The 15,582-nt window shown below is 49.6% G+C and overlaps 3 protein-coding genes across 5 annotated transcripts in view; 2 read left to right on the top strand and 1 right to left on the bottom strand.

Moving 5' to 3' along the window:
• Nucleotides 1-15,582, top strand: part of LOC120391388 (maestro heat-like repeat-containing protein family member 2A) — a 257,457-nt gene that overhangs the window by 218,741 nt on the left and 23,134 nt on the right. The gene's annotated exons all lie outside the window — the stretch shown is intronic.
• The window catches only part of LOC120391375 (adhesion G protein-coupled receptor E3-like), a 326,462-nt gene that overhangs the window by 49,008 nt on the left and 261,872 nt on the right, over nt 1-15,582 (bottom strand). The gene's annotated exons all lie outside the window — the stretch shown is intronic.
• LOC120391422 (A.superbus venom factor 1-like) lies at nt 4,296-7,655 on the top strand. The gene is made up of 4 exons (XM_039515101.1): nt 4,296-4,432; nt 4,889-4,972; nt 5,916-6,051; nt 7,311-7,655. The coding sequence occupies exons 2-4, from the start codon at nt 4,945-4,947 to the stop codon at nt 7,450-7,452; spliced, it is 306 nt and encodes a 101-aa protein (XP_039371035.1). The 5' UTR covers nt 4,296-4,432; nt 4,889-4,944; the 3' UTR covers nt 7,453-7,655.

The following is a 15,582-nucleotide window of genomic DNA, read 5'->3' on the forward strand; positions in this document are numbered from 1 at the left end:
ACCCCGCCAGCAGCAGGGCAGGAGTTAAGGTGGCATGACCTGCTGCTGGTAGGAGCGCTGCCTTCAGAGCTGGGAGGCCAGAGAGCAGGGGTTGCTGGCTGGGGGGTTCATATTTTTGGCGGCGAATGAGGACTATTTTTTTCAATCCTGCTCCCATCCCGACCCACAATATCTACTCCCACCTGCTCCTGCATTGTTTGTTGAATTTTTATCCCACTATTATAGCAATGGGCCCTGCGGGATCCCAGTCCCACTGCAGGGCTCTAGAATCTTTTGTAAAACTAGGCAAATATCTACATAAGTTAACATACCCCCTGGGTATCCCTAGGGTATGTGTCCCCCTGGTTGAGAACTACTGGATTAGAACACAGGGGGTTTAGACTCAGACTTTAAGGCCAGACGGGACCATCCTGATCATCTAGTCTGGTTTACTGCCCACCTCCCAGTTCCTCCTGTTCCAACATTACTCCATGCTGGAAATATATGGTCACACTCATCACCTTAACACACCCAAGCAAAGGTAGACAAAATAATAAGGGGAACCTCTGACTACAGGCAATAATTATCCTACTTGCCCTCTCCTCCTGTTTTACCTCCAGAGGTGAATTTGCTGCTAGCATGATTAAGAGAGTGTCTCCAACAAGCACCAGCCCATCATTTCAAGCTGATGGTTTCCTATAGCTAAGAAAGTCGTTCCCACAGACTGCTGCTCCCTTCCCCAGGGTCACCCAGTGGGGCTTCTGCTTGAGTAAGGGCTTCAGGGTTGTCTCCTAGGTGCTGTAAACTGTAGCCGTTGTTCTACAGGAGGGGGAATGATCCATGTCTCTGATCTTTCTCTAGATGGCCGGTGCACCAAGTTCTACCACCCGTCTAACCAGAGCGGGCTCTTCAATATGATCTGTCACAGGGGCATCTGCCGGTGAGCAGAAGGTAAGGAGAGTCCTGTCTCTGCTTACATCTCGGGTGAAGGCTCCCCTGTCAGCGTTACCAGCAAACATGCAGTCCCAGCCCCCCCCCCCCCCCCAGCAACCAATCAGGGCCTTCTTTCCCTGTGGTGTCTGGGTGATTTTCACGTGCGATACAGGCTCATGGCAGCTGGAGACAGGATGGTCCCTGGGTCTGTCCCCCAGCCTGGAACTCTGACTCTTGGCTGGCTGTGTCCCTGCTACACACCACCACATACAGCAATAGGGGAATGAGGGTTGGGATGAGGGTACCCTCAGTGGGAATATGAGAGGGATGCACCCCCACATGAACTCATGGACGCCTGGGGAGCGGAGGCAAAAGAAGATCCAGAAGGGACTGCAGGGCCTGGGATTGGGCCAGGGAACGGAACCTAGAGGGGCTGGAATGGGCCTTCGAGGAGGTAGTAACCCCCAGAACCCACCCCTCACCCCCACAGAGGTCTCAATATCTTCCTTCACTCCCTCTCCGGTCCCTCCTCCCCTGCAGTCACAGAGGGTTTCCACCCTCCCTGACCACCTGCCCTCACCTGGGTTCCCTCCCTTCTCCAATGGCAACCCCACCCACCAATCACAGGAGAGCTGGCAGCAGGACGTAGAAGCAGAATTTCTCTAACCAGCTGGGTCACCAGGAGGGAGCGGGTATAGGAAACATCAGTTCCTCCTCTCTGGCCATCAGGGCCTTGTGGGCTGGACCAAGCCAGCTGATCCATGGAGTCCAGTTGGGGGGGGGGCATGGTGACACAAAGTCAGGCACTTCTTTACAATATCTGGGTTCTCTCATTCCAGGATGCCCACAGCTGGCACCCCTCAGCCCCCCACTGTCAGTTTCAGCCCAGAGGCCAAATATTGAATGAGCCATGGAGGCTCCACTCCCCGCTGACTCTTAGGAAGGGATCCTCTAGAAGAGGGTAGAGACCCATTGGTGGGAACGTTGTTCAGTGGGGAACTTGCTGTAGCCCTGCTGTCTGCCGGGCATACAGAGAGGCGCTCAGTCTCCGGATCTGTCCTTCCCATCACCTTTGATTCCCCATCTGGAGCTCCACTAAGTCCAGTGACCAGGCTCCTCCTGGCACTGACCCAGGCAGAGATCCATCAGTGCAGAGAGGGAAGTTAGCTGGGATTGCCAGGCCTGTTTATGGTCCTTGGTTATTTCATACACCCAGGCAGAGTTCCTCTGGGCAACATCTACCGATTCCTTTGCAGAGCTGTCTGAGTCTGTCTGCTCAGGATCATTTGGATCCTGCAACCTACCCCTCCATCCCTTGTTTTCTTCTTTTACTGTGTCCCATAACATAGGCGCTGACTTTTATTTTTCCTGGTGGCTGCTCCACCTGACTCCACCCCTTCCCTGAGACCCCACCCTCGCTCTGCCACTTCCTGTACCCGATCTGCCCCCTCCCCCGAGGCCCCCGCCACCTGCTCTCCGCCAAATGCCTCCTGCCAGCCGCCCAACAGCTGTGGCTGGTAGGTGCTGAGCACCCCGTATTTTTTTCCCCATGGGTGCTTGAGCCCTGGAGCACCCATGGTATCAGCACCTATGTCCTATAATGTGACGGGTGGTTGGCTTCATGGCCACTCCCTTGTCAGAGGAGGTGAGCCTGTCACTGTGCGGGTTAGCGCGGCTCACCCAGGATTCAAATAGGTGGGCACCTATGGGTCACTAATAACAGAGCTGAAACTAGGGTCTCCCTTGGTGATTCTCTACCCATCTTCCTTCCCCATAGAAAGCTGCTTCATGCAGCAGAAGATAGAGGGTCCAATCACCCAGAACAGACGAATGGAGGAAGCCTGCAAACCTGGAGTGGATTATGGTAAATCTGTGATTTGGATCTGCTGAGTCTTTTTCCATGAGGAGAGCGCAGAGACAGGGTTCAGAATTCGATTTGGATTGTAAAGTTTGCCTTTGAGGCTGAATCGGGGTACGGTCTGGATCTGCTGGGACAGAAACCTGATGAGATTTTGGGGCCATAAGTGCCCAGAAATGAACAAGATCAGATGACTGTTTAAGATTCAATCTAACCCTAAGAATTTATCTGCCCCCCTGTCACGGTGCACAACTCACCCCTGTGGCACCTCCTGCTGGTTCTCTCAGGGAATTAGTGTTTCCAGCCTCCGGAGCACCCTCTGCAGGCTGGTGTCCCACCTGCTGCTTGGCCCAAGTCCCTCCTAGACCCCAGTGCCCTTTTCAGGCCAGGGTGCTGCCTCCTTGCAATACCCCCACAATCTCAGGGTCTCCCCACCCAGGGGAACCCACAACCCTCTAGCCCCACCTTGCTTCAGTCCTGGGTTACTGCCAGTCACCATCTAGCCCCCACTCACTGGGGCAGACTGCAGTGCAAAAGCCACTCATCATAGGCAAGGGGGGTTTGGACCTGCTGCCCCTACAACCCCAGTACCTAATTCGCCTTCCACTAGGCCACAGCCTGGGGGATTTCCAGGCCGGAGCTCCCCAGCTCCCTTGGCCTTCCCCCAGCACTGCTCCAGTCTAGGTACCTTCTCTCAGCTCTCTACAGCCAGATCCCTCCCTCTCAAAGCTAGAGAGAGTCTGTCTTGGTTTCTGGCCCCCAGCCCTCTTATAAGGGCCAGCTGGGCCCTTATTAAGCCAGCCACAGCTGTGGCTCCTTTCCAATCAGCAGGAGTGGGGTAACTATCCTGCTATGCCCCCATTCACGAGTGGCAGGTTTGTAGAAATTTTGGTGGTGTCCACAACCCACCCACTCCCAAACTCTGCCCCCCACCTGCCTATGGCTATGGGAGAGAGTTTGGGTGGGGGGAGGAGGTCTGGGGTGCAGGCCCTGGGCTGGGGATTAGGGTGCAAGAGGGGTGCAGGCTCTGGGAGGGAGTTTGGGTGCTGGGTGCAGGCTCTGGGCGGGGACAGGGGGTGGGTGGGCTGGTGGGGTTGTGGGGTGTAGGCTCTGGGATGGAGTTTGGGTGCAGGGTCTGGACTGGGGGTGGGGGTGTAGGAGGAGGTGAGGGGTGTAGGGTCTGGGAGGGAGTTTGGGGTTGGAGGGGTGCAGAGGGAGGGAGTTTGGGGGCAGGGGAGATGTGCGTGAAGGGGAGGGTTCATGCTCTGGGAGGAGTTTGGGGATAGGAGGGAGGAGTTTGGGGGCAGGGGAGGTGTGTGTGTGAAGGGAGGGTGCATGCAGGGGTGAGGGCTGTGGGGCTGAGGATGAAGGTTTGGGGTGTGTGAGGGCTCAGGGCTAGGGCAGAGGTTGGGGTGTGGGGTGCGGGCTCTGCCTGGGACTGAGAGGTTCATGATGCAGGAGGGCTCAGGGCTGGGGCAGAGGATTGGGGATGAGGGCTGGGGTTGAGGGTTTGGAGTGTTGATGAGGCTCAGGGCTAGGGCGGAAGGGCAGCCTGCCCTGCCAATAGTGGATGGGGGGCACTCGGACCCTGTGGCAGCAGTTGATGCCAGGAGCCGGCAGAGCAGACTCAGTGAGAGCTGCAGGCTCTGGGGCCCAGGGGAGGTGAGCAGGGGCAGCAAGTGGGGGCCAGGGGAAACCGGGGGAGAGCCCCGGCCCCAAACATTGGTGGAGCCGAGCCCCCGGGCCCTGAATATTGCTGGAGCCCAGGCACCATGAGTGTATATAACTCCCCGCCCCTGCCCCCTTTTCCCTAGTATCTGAGCACTTCACAATCTTTAACACGTTTATTCTCACAACCTCCTGTGAGGCAGGGCAGTGCTATTATCCCCACGGTACAAAAGGGGAAACTGAGGCATGGAGTGACTAAGTGACTTGCCCAAGGTCATGCAGCAAGTCTGTGGTGGAGCAGGGAAATGAACCCCGGTCTCCAGTTATTGCCCTCACCACGGCACCAGCTTTCTCACAGCCAGTTTGGGGAGTCAGTTACACAGTGAATTCTCTACAGAAAAATACTGCAGACCTTCAACTGGTGTTTTGTATGTCTTCCTTTTTTTAAAGTGTATAAAACCAGGCTTGTTAGAATTCAACAAGTGGATAGTTCTGACTACTACATCATGGAAATTGTGGAACTCATTAAGGCAGGTAAGAGCTCCCCTTCTACAATCAGGGTGCAATTTCTCTGAATGGCCTTTGGGATAAAGGCCGGCATAAGAGCTATTTCTCTTAGCCAGAGGAAGTGCTAAAGCTCCAAGGCTAATCTAGTCTCATGCTCCAGGGCATTAATTTATCGCCACAAGGGGACAAGAAAAAATTTGCTCAACCCACCTAGGCAGCCATGCCACGAAGAGGCAGACAAAATAACAGGGGGAACCTCTCCCTGTGGTCAGCCTGGCACAATTGGCCAGTCTCATTATGGGCTTTTTCAAGCTTCCTCTGAAGCAATTGGCATTGGCCATTGTGGGAGTCAAGATCCCAGACTTGGTGGCCCTTTGGCCCAAGCTGCTATAGGGGAGGTGGAGTCTCTCTTCCTCAGTGCTGACTTTTATAAATCAATATAAAGGCAAAGGAAGCAGGGATCTAACTGAGCTCAAAGCGGCTTCACTCACTGGGAGCTGATTTGACTGTTCTAATTATTTGAATTACCTGAGATTAGGGGCCCCTTGTGCTAAGCACTGGACATATCCAGATACAACCCCTGCCTTGATGAGGTTACAATCTAAATCGACACTGGGTGGCTTTATTAGCCCCGTTTCACAGGTGGGGAATTGAGTCCCAGGGAGATCGAGTGACTTGTGCAAGGTCACACCAGGAGTCTGTTGCAGAAACATGAGCTGAGGCCTGAACTCTTCAGGCCCAACCCGGTGCCACAACCACAAGACGGTCCTTCCTGTCTCTAATGACTGCTGGAGCTTCAGTGATTGGTTATCGTTGCAGTCACTCTGGGGCTGAATTTGTACTGAAACCTCAAGAGAACACCTAGGAGTCTCCTCTTCTCTGTTCCTTTCATCTTCATCTGTCTCCACCCCGTACTATCTCCTCCTCACTCTGCTCTTATGTGTGACATCTTTTTTCACCCCCGCCCTAGGGACTGATGAAGATCCACAAGGAAAAACCCGCCCATTCATCAGCCACATAAAATGCAGGGAGTCTCTGAGGCTGGAGCGTAACAAAGACTACTTGATCTGGGGACTCAGCACCGACTTGTGGCCCAGGGAAGCTGAGTAAGTAGCCTCCTGTGGTTACCCTGCGTTAGTCACTTTCAAGAACACACGCCCTTAACTAATTACCCTATCTATTTTAGGTACCTATCAGGCCCCCATTACTGTACTTTCTGAGAGCCTCACAATATCAAATGGTTTTTATTCTCACTACGGGAGGCAGGGCAGCGTTATTACCCTCATTTAACGGATTGGTAAACTGAGGCACAGACAGCCTACGGTCCAGGTCCTCAATGGTATTGAGGCTCCTAACTCCCACTGACTGGCCTTAGGTGACATCTTCAAAGTACCAAAAGGAAGTTTCTGGAGTTGCAGAGAATTGAATCCAGATTCGCCTCGTAGTCTAACCATGGACCACCATTCCTCACAGGGGCCACCCAACTATTTCACCAGCACAAATCACTTTGTCAGTGCAATTTCATGGTCCTGCATCCAGCCACAGTTGTTCCGAAATCACTTCGGTTTCAACTGGGTGGAACTATAATTAATTAGAGTAAAAACAACACCTAAAAATGAGCTTTACCAAAAAGATGCAGCTCACAGAGGCTAAAAGTTCCATCCTCATGTGTATCTGGAGCATTGCATGCTGGGATCTGTAGTCTCTCTGGACCTATGAAACGGGAGGCAACCCACTGTTTCTCTGCAAGTCAGATGTGGCTCTTAGGCACAGGTGGAGTGTGAGCTGCCTGTTTGGGGAGGCTAGACCCCAGCCCTGCCTGTCTCCCTTTCCCACCAGAGCCCCGAGCCCACCACCGTGGCTGCCAGCTCCCCGGCCCCAGTTCTGGGCCGCTCCAGCTGGCCAACCTGAGCTCCCCCAGCCCTGAAGCATTGGGTGCTGCAGCCCCAGTGCCCTCAGCCCTGGAGCACCAGGTGCCGCAGCCCAAGTGCCCCCAGCCCTGGAGCACTGTGTGCTCAGTCCCCAGCGCTTCAAGCGCCACCAGCTCCGGAGCACCAGGGAGCACCAGAGCTGGGGGGCCCCAGCACCAGGGGCACCCAACTGCCTCAAGTCCCGAGCCGCAGGCCAGCCCATGCTAGCCCTAGCCCTAGCCCTATGTGGGCTGTGGCCAGGGGGAAGCAGGATAGGGCTTGTGGAGGAGCATGAGTGGGGCCACGCCTGGCTGTTTGAGGACGCTCAGCCTCCCCTGGCCTGCCATACCCGCTGCCCATGCCCTTAGGCAAACCCGGCTGCCCTTGAGGAACTGAGCAAACAAATTGAACACATTTTGTGCTTCATTGCTCACCCTTCTGCCTGTCTGTCCCAGGCTATCCTACATCATTGGCAAGGACACCTGGATCGAGAAGTGGCCCAACGAGGACGAATGCCGGAAGCCGGATTTCCAGAACCTCTGCCAGGAATTCCTTGAGTTCTCTGAAGCCATGACCATGTTTGGCTGCCCAGTCTAAACTTGGACCCAGCTTTCCCAGCAGCCCCAAGGGGACAGTTTGAGCTGAGATGGAGCATAACCCTCAAGGTGGAGACATCTCCACTCAGAGTCCCAGTGCTGCTGACACTCGCCACTAGCCCTGTCCTCTTCGGGGGTTTCACTCTCTTTTCTTCTTATTTTTTTCCATATATATATATAAATAAATAAAAGGCTGATTTCTTACCCTGGCCTGCTGTGTGACTTTTTACCAATCTTTACATAGTCTGCAATAGAGCTGTATAAGTAACCAGCTACTAGGATCATGGGTGCATGAGAAACACCTTAAATTAGATTAGGATGGACAAGCATGAATGGGTGGCTAGATACGCATGGATGGATATTTGGGAGAGAGTCTTCTGTACCACTGTGTGCCTAGGGTGACCACACAACCGGTTTTGGCCGGACAGTCCCTTTTTTCAGCCCTGTCCTGGCCATCCCAACTTTTTGTCAAAAAAGTGGGGTTTTGAGGAATGTGCAGGGAGAGGAGCGGCGATGTCACTCTTCAGTCTAGAAGATACCATCAGAGATGCTTAGTTTTGCAGGTCTCAAACTGTGGATTTGTGTCTCCAGAGATAATATGCTTGTTAACAGTAAAGATGTTTTTAAATAAATACATAAATATATAAAAGTGAGAAATAACAGGCCTCAACCCTATTGTCCCTCTGCAAATTTGTGTACACAGAGTCAATCCCTAACGTCTCTCTAAAAATGCAAAGTTTCAAAAAGTTCAGTGAATAGAACAGGGTTGGCAACCTTTCAGAAGTGCTGTGCCGAGTCTTCATTTATTCACTCTGATTTAAGGTTCCACATGCCAGTAATACATTTTAACGTTTTTAGAAAGTCTCTTTCTAGAAGTCTATAATATATAACTAAACTATTGTTTTATGTAAGGTAAATAAGGTTTTTTAAATGTTTAAGAATTTTCATTTAAAATTAAATTAAAATGCAGAGCCCCCCAGACTGGTGGCCAGGACCCGGGCAGTGTGAGTGCCGCTGAAAATCATCTCGCATGCTGCCTTCGGCACCCATGCCATAGGTTGCCTACCCCTGGAATAGAAGATTCTTGGCGGCAGAATAGATCTGGACAAGGAGAAGTCTGGGGCAGGCAGTAGAAACAAAAGTGAAACTGTTTGAGCAGCATATTCCGGAAGTCTTGAGGACTTTGAGTGTAGCCTTCACTGATTTGAGATCTACCATACCATTCTCGTACTAGAAGGGAATATGTATAATGGCAGCAGGCTGTAACAGAGACCCAGTTTGGGAATAAGAACCATTCAAGAAATATGTTTGTGGATGTTTTAAAGAAAGTCATACCAGTGAACTGGTGGGAGTCACTTAAGCACTTGGATTCAGAGACTGTTGAGGTGATACTCTCACTTTTAACAGAAATAGGTATATTTTCTTCCTTTGGATTAATTCATTCAAAATTGAGAAATTGTTTGGGACCTGAGAAAGAAGGAAAGCTTGTTTTTCTTTTCCAGATTATGAAGAAACAGGAAAATGAAGGTGAAGACAACTGAGTTAGCTGCAGAAGCCAATATTTTAATTTTCTCATGTTGACCTGGCTGACATAGTTGATTTAATTTTTTTTATAATATTTCATTTAACTATTTTAGTTAAACAATTTTAACAAAAACAAACCTGATTTTAAAAAATGTGAATGTTTAACTAAATTCAAAAATTCATATGCTGTTTTGTTAAAATATTATATGTTTGTTGTTGAAGAAAAAAATCCAGAATACGTAATGTTGTTGTTGTTTTAGTTAAATAAAACAATTTAAATGTCTGTCTGGTGATGTTCTCCTAATACAGCACAGCAAGAAAATCCTCCAACTATTAATGATTAACCTGTCGAATTGGAGATAGATCACCTCCCAATGACTTCATTAACATCTGCTTCAATTACCTTTGGTAAATGAAATAACCAAACAGTCATTCATTTTCTGATATAGCTGTAAAACTAATCTGAAAAGTTTTCAAAAGAAATCACTTAAAAAATGTATAGTGTGTACCTTCTAAAAATGAAACCTACATCTATCTCTGAGTTGTGAAGAATATGTATTAAGGTTATAACAACCAACAAGAATACAGTGTTATGTAGAAAACCATGATTAAATTGAGTCTGGCTCCTGGCATGACACTATCCTGCCCAGACTCTGGCAAGTTCAGCCCTTAAAGGCCTGTTTCCCATACATAGGGTGACCAGACATCCCATTTTTAAAGGGACAGGCCTGTATTTAAGCCCTCCTGCGGGTGTCCTGACTTTTTCTTTAAACTGGGCAAATTGTCACATATTTTGTGGTAATATGGTAAAGTGAAAATATGTGTTTTACAGGTCGAGGGCTGCAAACCAATCCCCCTGTTCCAGTGCTGGAATGATTGTAGCTAACATAACCCTCCTGAATCGTTGAGTTCTGACAAATATGTTCAGTTTCCTGAGATCAAGGATGGGTCTCCATCCTCCAGGTTTCTTCTGCGTTAGAAAATAATGGGAATAGAAACCCTTCCCTCTCTGACATACTGGCTCTACCGCTCCCAGTTGTAGGACATGTTCCACTTCCTGTCTCAGGAAGGGCTCCTGAGAGGGGTCCCTGAAGAGGGATGGGGGGTAGATGGGATGGAGAGAAACTGGATAGTGTAGCCAGTCCTGATGATTTCCAGAACCCATCTGTCAGAACTGATAGTTTGCCAGATTGGATAGAACAGCATCAGGCGGTTGGTGAAGAGATGGTTGGTGGGATCTACTGTTGGCAGCAATAGTTGGGGGAGATTTGACAAGCCCTCGACCAAACCTTCAAATCTGCTGTTTGGATGTTGATCGTTGAGACATGGTGGAATGGGAGTTTGGGCCGCGTCTGGTCAGCGTCTGTCTATGTCGCTGCTTAGCATATTGTCTCAGTTGCTTTGTGTATGGGATTTGTCTGGGTCACTCTGATGTATAATACTTGCCTTATTTGCATTTTGCTGTAGGTGTATAAATGCCAAGAGATCTGAGAGTGGGTCTCAAGTCTTTCAACAAGTGGAGTGACGCATTAGTCTTGTCGGCGAACAGTTTTAGACTCTCGAATGGAAGGTCCTCTACCGTGGCTTGGACTTCCTTGGGGAATCCTGAGAGGTGAAGCCAGGAGGCCTGGCGCATTACTATGGCGGTAGTGATGGTCCTTGCCGCTGTGTCAGCAGAGTCCAAAGATGTCTGAAGGGCTGTCCTAGCCAAGAGGTGACCCTCAGAGATGAGCGATGTAAACTGTTCTCTTTTGTCCTCTGGTATTCAGTCAAAAACGTCAGAAAATTTGGAATAGTTTATGTAGTCGTACTTCGCCATGGGGGCTTCATAACTGGCGATGCAGCAGTGAAGTGTTGCTGATGAGCAGGCCTTATGCCAAGTAAGTCTAGTCTTTTCCATTCCTTATCAGAAGAGCTGGTTCTGGATACGGGTTGTTTGCCCTTTGTGTTAACTGCATCAACTACCAGTGAATTTGGCTGAGGGTGTGTGAATAGAAATTCCATCCCTTTTGGAGGGATGTAGCATTTTTTGTCCGCCGCTTTAGATGTGGGCGGAATGGTAGCTCGAGTCAGCCATATGTTCTTGGCAGGTTCCGTGAGTTCTGAGTTAATTGGAAGGACAATCTCGGAGCAGGTGGACATGTGGGGTTTGTCCAAGAGAGAGACTTCCTCCCAGGTGATCTGGAGCATGTCAGCAATTTGTTTGAAGAGATCCTGGAAGTTCCTGAGATCTTCCCCAGCAGTGGGTAGAGGGGGCATAACATTCTTCTCTGGCGAGGAGTTACAGGTAGCAGGAGCTGCCTCCTGATCTAAGATTTCTTCTGCCTCCTCAGAATTCTGTTTGGCAGGGGCGTCTGGTGGCACTGTGCATTTTGGTGGAGATGTGTACCTGTGCACCTGTGTATCTCCATGGTGCCAGTTCTGGTGTTAGAGCAGAACTGTGTATAAGCTGCCTGTGGGTGCCAGAATGACCGCTGAGGTGGGAAGGGAATAGGTGGGGAGGTGACCAGACCACCCTTGAAATTCAGACCCTAGAGGAGGTGTGGGACGCTCCTGATGTGCAGACCAAACACTGCCTTGCATCAGTGAAGAGTGCTGGGAGAAAAAAGCCTCCCCTTCCTCATCTTCATCCTCCTCACGAGAGGAAGGAGGAGCGGCTGTAGCTGGTGGAGTGAATGGAAGTGAAAGTGCTGAAACAGTGTCCCTACCGAGGAGAGGTGAGCAAGGAACTGTGGATGCTGGGGTGCCAGGGAGGAGGTTTTCTGCCCACTCTCCTTAGCACCTGCCTGCTTAGGGTCTGCGGCTTTGACGTTACCGCCAGTAAGTTGGGGAACGTTTCCACTTGGACGTGGTCTTGGCAGAGGCAGTGTTAGCTCTCCTCTTCCCACGTCCTCTAGGGGACAGGTTCCTTCCCTTCAGGGGCGGGGGTGGGGGAGGGAGGTCTGTAGGAAGCTGCCTGTGGCCACAGGGCAGCAGCAGAAGTTTGCCAGCCCAGGTGTGAAGTGCCACTGAGGGACGTCTCCATGAGGATGAGCTTCAGTTGAGGGGCCTGGGCTTTCCTAGTCCAGGCCTCAAGAGATTTTGGCACATGAGTTTTGCCGCAAGCCCCAACCACTGACCAAATTGTGCGCGTCCCTCAGAAAGTGGAATGGCCTCGCAGCGTTTAATGCCAGATGCCCCCGGCATTCTGAGGAAAACAAATGAACCAGCAAATACTGAACTGTGCCTGTATTTGCATCTTAAAGGTAGGCACATCTGGGCTGCCTGTCCACACCCCCACCCACTACTTACCACGGCGTGGGGCAGCCACTTACAGGTAGGAGGTGGTGACGGCTGTTTTCCCCTCTCCCTGCCCCCGGTTGGGAGGGGACAAGCTTGCAAGCTCTGAGTCCGGGAAAGAAACTGAGCAGTGCGTCCCACTGGGTAGACAGAAAAATTAACCTAAATAATCTATTGTCTATTGCCCCAGCCTGTTCCAAACACATTACACAAGGCCAATTTCACTCTCTTCCTGGAAGTTGGCTTTATTAGCATACCAATAACCAGATACCAAGCTTCCCAGGGCAGTTTCCGTTTCCCAGGGTTGGCTGTTTCTCAGGTTCCCCGGTAGGATCGCTGTGTCCCAGGTCGCGCCAATAATGGGCTCTGTGGATGCTGAGTCCCTGTGAAACTCAGGCCTTCATAGCTCACACTGGGCACCCCCAAAATCAGAGGCATTCAGAATTAAAGGCTGCTTTTGCTATTTTGGTTCTGAGCATCTTGGCTAATGTCACATAGCAAGCCCATGACAGGAAGAGAACCAGGTGTCCTGCCCCCTCCCCTTCTTCTCTAACCATACTCCCCTAGCGAGGAGTAGAATCCAGAGCCCCAACCACTCAATCTACTCTCCAGCAGCTCTGCCTTGCCATTTTCTGAGCTGCGGGACAGAGGGTTCCTGCTGCCCTGACCTCTCGGGGCAGACCGGCCGCAGGAGCACATGCCAGCATGCAGCGGTCACACACAATGAAGCAACGAAGGACAGCACCGCAAAGACACATTAGTGCCCTAGCTGTTCTGCCATCCCACCCCGCCTCCACCTGGCCATACCATCAGGTCACTAACGTGAGGGGAGGATTGAAATTGGAAAGGAGGTGACGGGAACCACCACCCCATGCACGGGGCTTGGGCCTTCCCCCACGCAGAATACAGCATGGGCTGTTTGTGCGCCAGGAAATCACCCCCATGCGCAGTGAGGGGCAGATGCTGTGTCTCCCCCTCTGCTGGAGGGGGAATGGTCGGGCCTCCACCCGCAGCTGCTCTGAGGGGAAGTGTGTGCACAAGGCTTGTGTTGTGCAAACCTTGCCCCGTGTAAACACACTCAGAGTCAACCTATGATCCTGCTCTTGTAAAATGCAGCCAATTAACACCACAGTGACCATGGGTGTAAAGCTGTGGCCTCCTTTTAAGGGTCTACTATTGCCCAAGATCTAAGTCAAGCTGAGCCAGTGTTCGGGTGATGATGTGCTAATTTCCGAGCTCCTTGATGCCTGCACAGTGTTTGTCATGGCTTCGCCACACATAATGTTGTTCTGTTATTGATCTTAATTTGTTCTGTGGCATTACATGCATGAACACTCTTCCTATCACTGGTCCATGTGTAGTGGATTTATATGTGGATGCCTTGCCCTGATGTTAACAGCTGCAATGAACAAGCGTTATTACAATTACCCGTGCTCCTACACAATGCTGCATTCTTGAAAGGCTGAAGTTTATGGAGCCAGGTGTAGATAGCGAGGAGTGCATAACATAAGGACAGAGACAGGCAAATTCTCTGTGCTGACCATGCCCTTAGCTTCTTACAGAATGGCTTCCTGTTTGTGCACTGACTCACCAACCTTATGAGAAGAGCTTAAAACTAAGTTCAGAGGGGGCAGGTCAAAAAAGGCACCAGGTAAAAAAAGGTGACCTTAATAGAGGACTAGATGTTTGGGGAAAAGCAGATGTGGAAAATTGTAGTAGAATTATAGGAGTAACAAAAGGGAAATCCATGGGGGTATCTGCTTAACATCTTAGCTGTCTATACACAAATGGAAGGAGTAATAATAATGAGGAATAAACAGTAAAATCTGGGAGTTTTAGTACATAAGTCATAACTGAGCTTAACTGGCATCACAGATACTTGATGGGCTAAATCTCATGACTGGAATATTGGTATAGAGGGTAAAGGTAATAAGTGGAGATATACCAATCTCCTAGAACTGGAAGGGACCTTGAAAGGTCATGGAGTCCAGCCCCCTGCCTTCACTAGCAGGACCAATTGTTGCCCCAGATCCTTAAGTGGCTCCCTCAAGGATTGAACTCACAACCCTGGGGTTTAGTAAGCCAAGGCTCAAACCACTGAGCTATCCCTCCCTCCCATTATAGCTTGGTCAGGAAGGACAGGCAGGGAAAAAAAGAGAGGACGTCTTGCATTGTACACTTGTTCTGAGGTCCAGAAGGAGGTGAGAAGCAGACCAGTTGAAAGTCTCTGAGTAAAGATAAAAGAAGGAAAAAACAGGGGGGATGTCCTGGTAGGGGTCTATTACAGACCACCCAATCAGGAAGAGGAGGGAGATGAAGCGTTTCTAGAACAAAAACCAGAAATATTCAAAACACAAATCCTGATGATAATAATGGGGGATTTTACCTACCTAGACAGCTGTTAAAAAAGAAATATGGCAAAAAACAAAATTATCCAGTAAATTCCTGGAATGTACTGGGGACAATGCTTTGTTTCAGAAAATGGAGGTAGTAACCTGAAGGACAACCATTTTAGACTTTATTTTGACCAACAGGGAGGAGCTGGTTGTGAATGTGAAGGTGGAAGGTGATTTGGGTGAAAGTGATTACGAATGATAGATTTCATGATTCTAAGGAAAGGAAGGAGTGAGAATGACAGAGGAAGGACTACAAAAAGCACACTTCAATATACTCAGAGAATTGGTAGGTAGCCACCCATAAGGAAAATATCTAAGGCATAAAGGAGTTCAGGAAAGCTGGCAGTTTCTCATGGAGACAATATTAAAGGCACAACTGCCAATACAAAGGAAAGATAGGAAGAATAGTAAGTTTTTTAATGACCTGAAAATCAAAAAGAAATCCTACAAAATGTGAAACGGAAGAATTATTAAGGAGGAGTACAAAAGAATAGCAGATACGTGTAAGGATAAAATCAGAAAGGGTAAGGCACAAAAACAGTTATACATAGCAAAGGACAAATGTAATTGGAATTATTTTTCCATATGGTTTACTGCAAAGAGTGTCATCACTCTGAATGCTTTAAAGGCAACATAACTTCCAAAATCAAGAGTTGGCTCTACATATGACACCACACTGTATCAAACACAATAAAAATTAATGTAGTTGATTTGTCTGGCAGGACATGGAAATTAAGTATAAATTTCAATTCATTGTAAAAGAATATAAAATCAATATTTGTAATACAGTTCAATAAGGTTTCATCAGGCTTTTTGATCAACCAAATTAAAAAGCAGAGGGAAACCAACCAACCACACTCAAGGGTCACTGTGCATTCTCCAAGGCAGTTTCTTCTCTTTCTTTGTTTGGTGCTTTTATTTATATAAATTCA

This window comes from Mauremys reevesii, linkage group 25 (genome assembly GCF_016161935.1).
Source record: "Mauremys reevesii isolate NIE-2019 linkage group 25, ASM1616193v1, whole genome shotgun sequence".
Classification (NCBI taxonomy): Eukaryota; Metazoa; Chordata; order Testudines; family Geoemydidae; genus Mauremys; species Mauremys reevesii.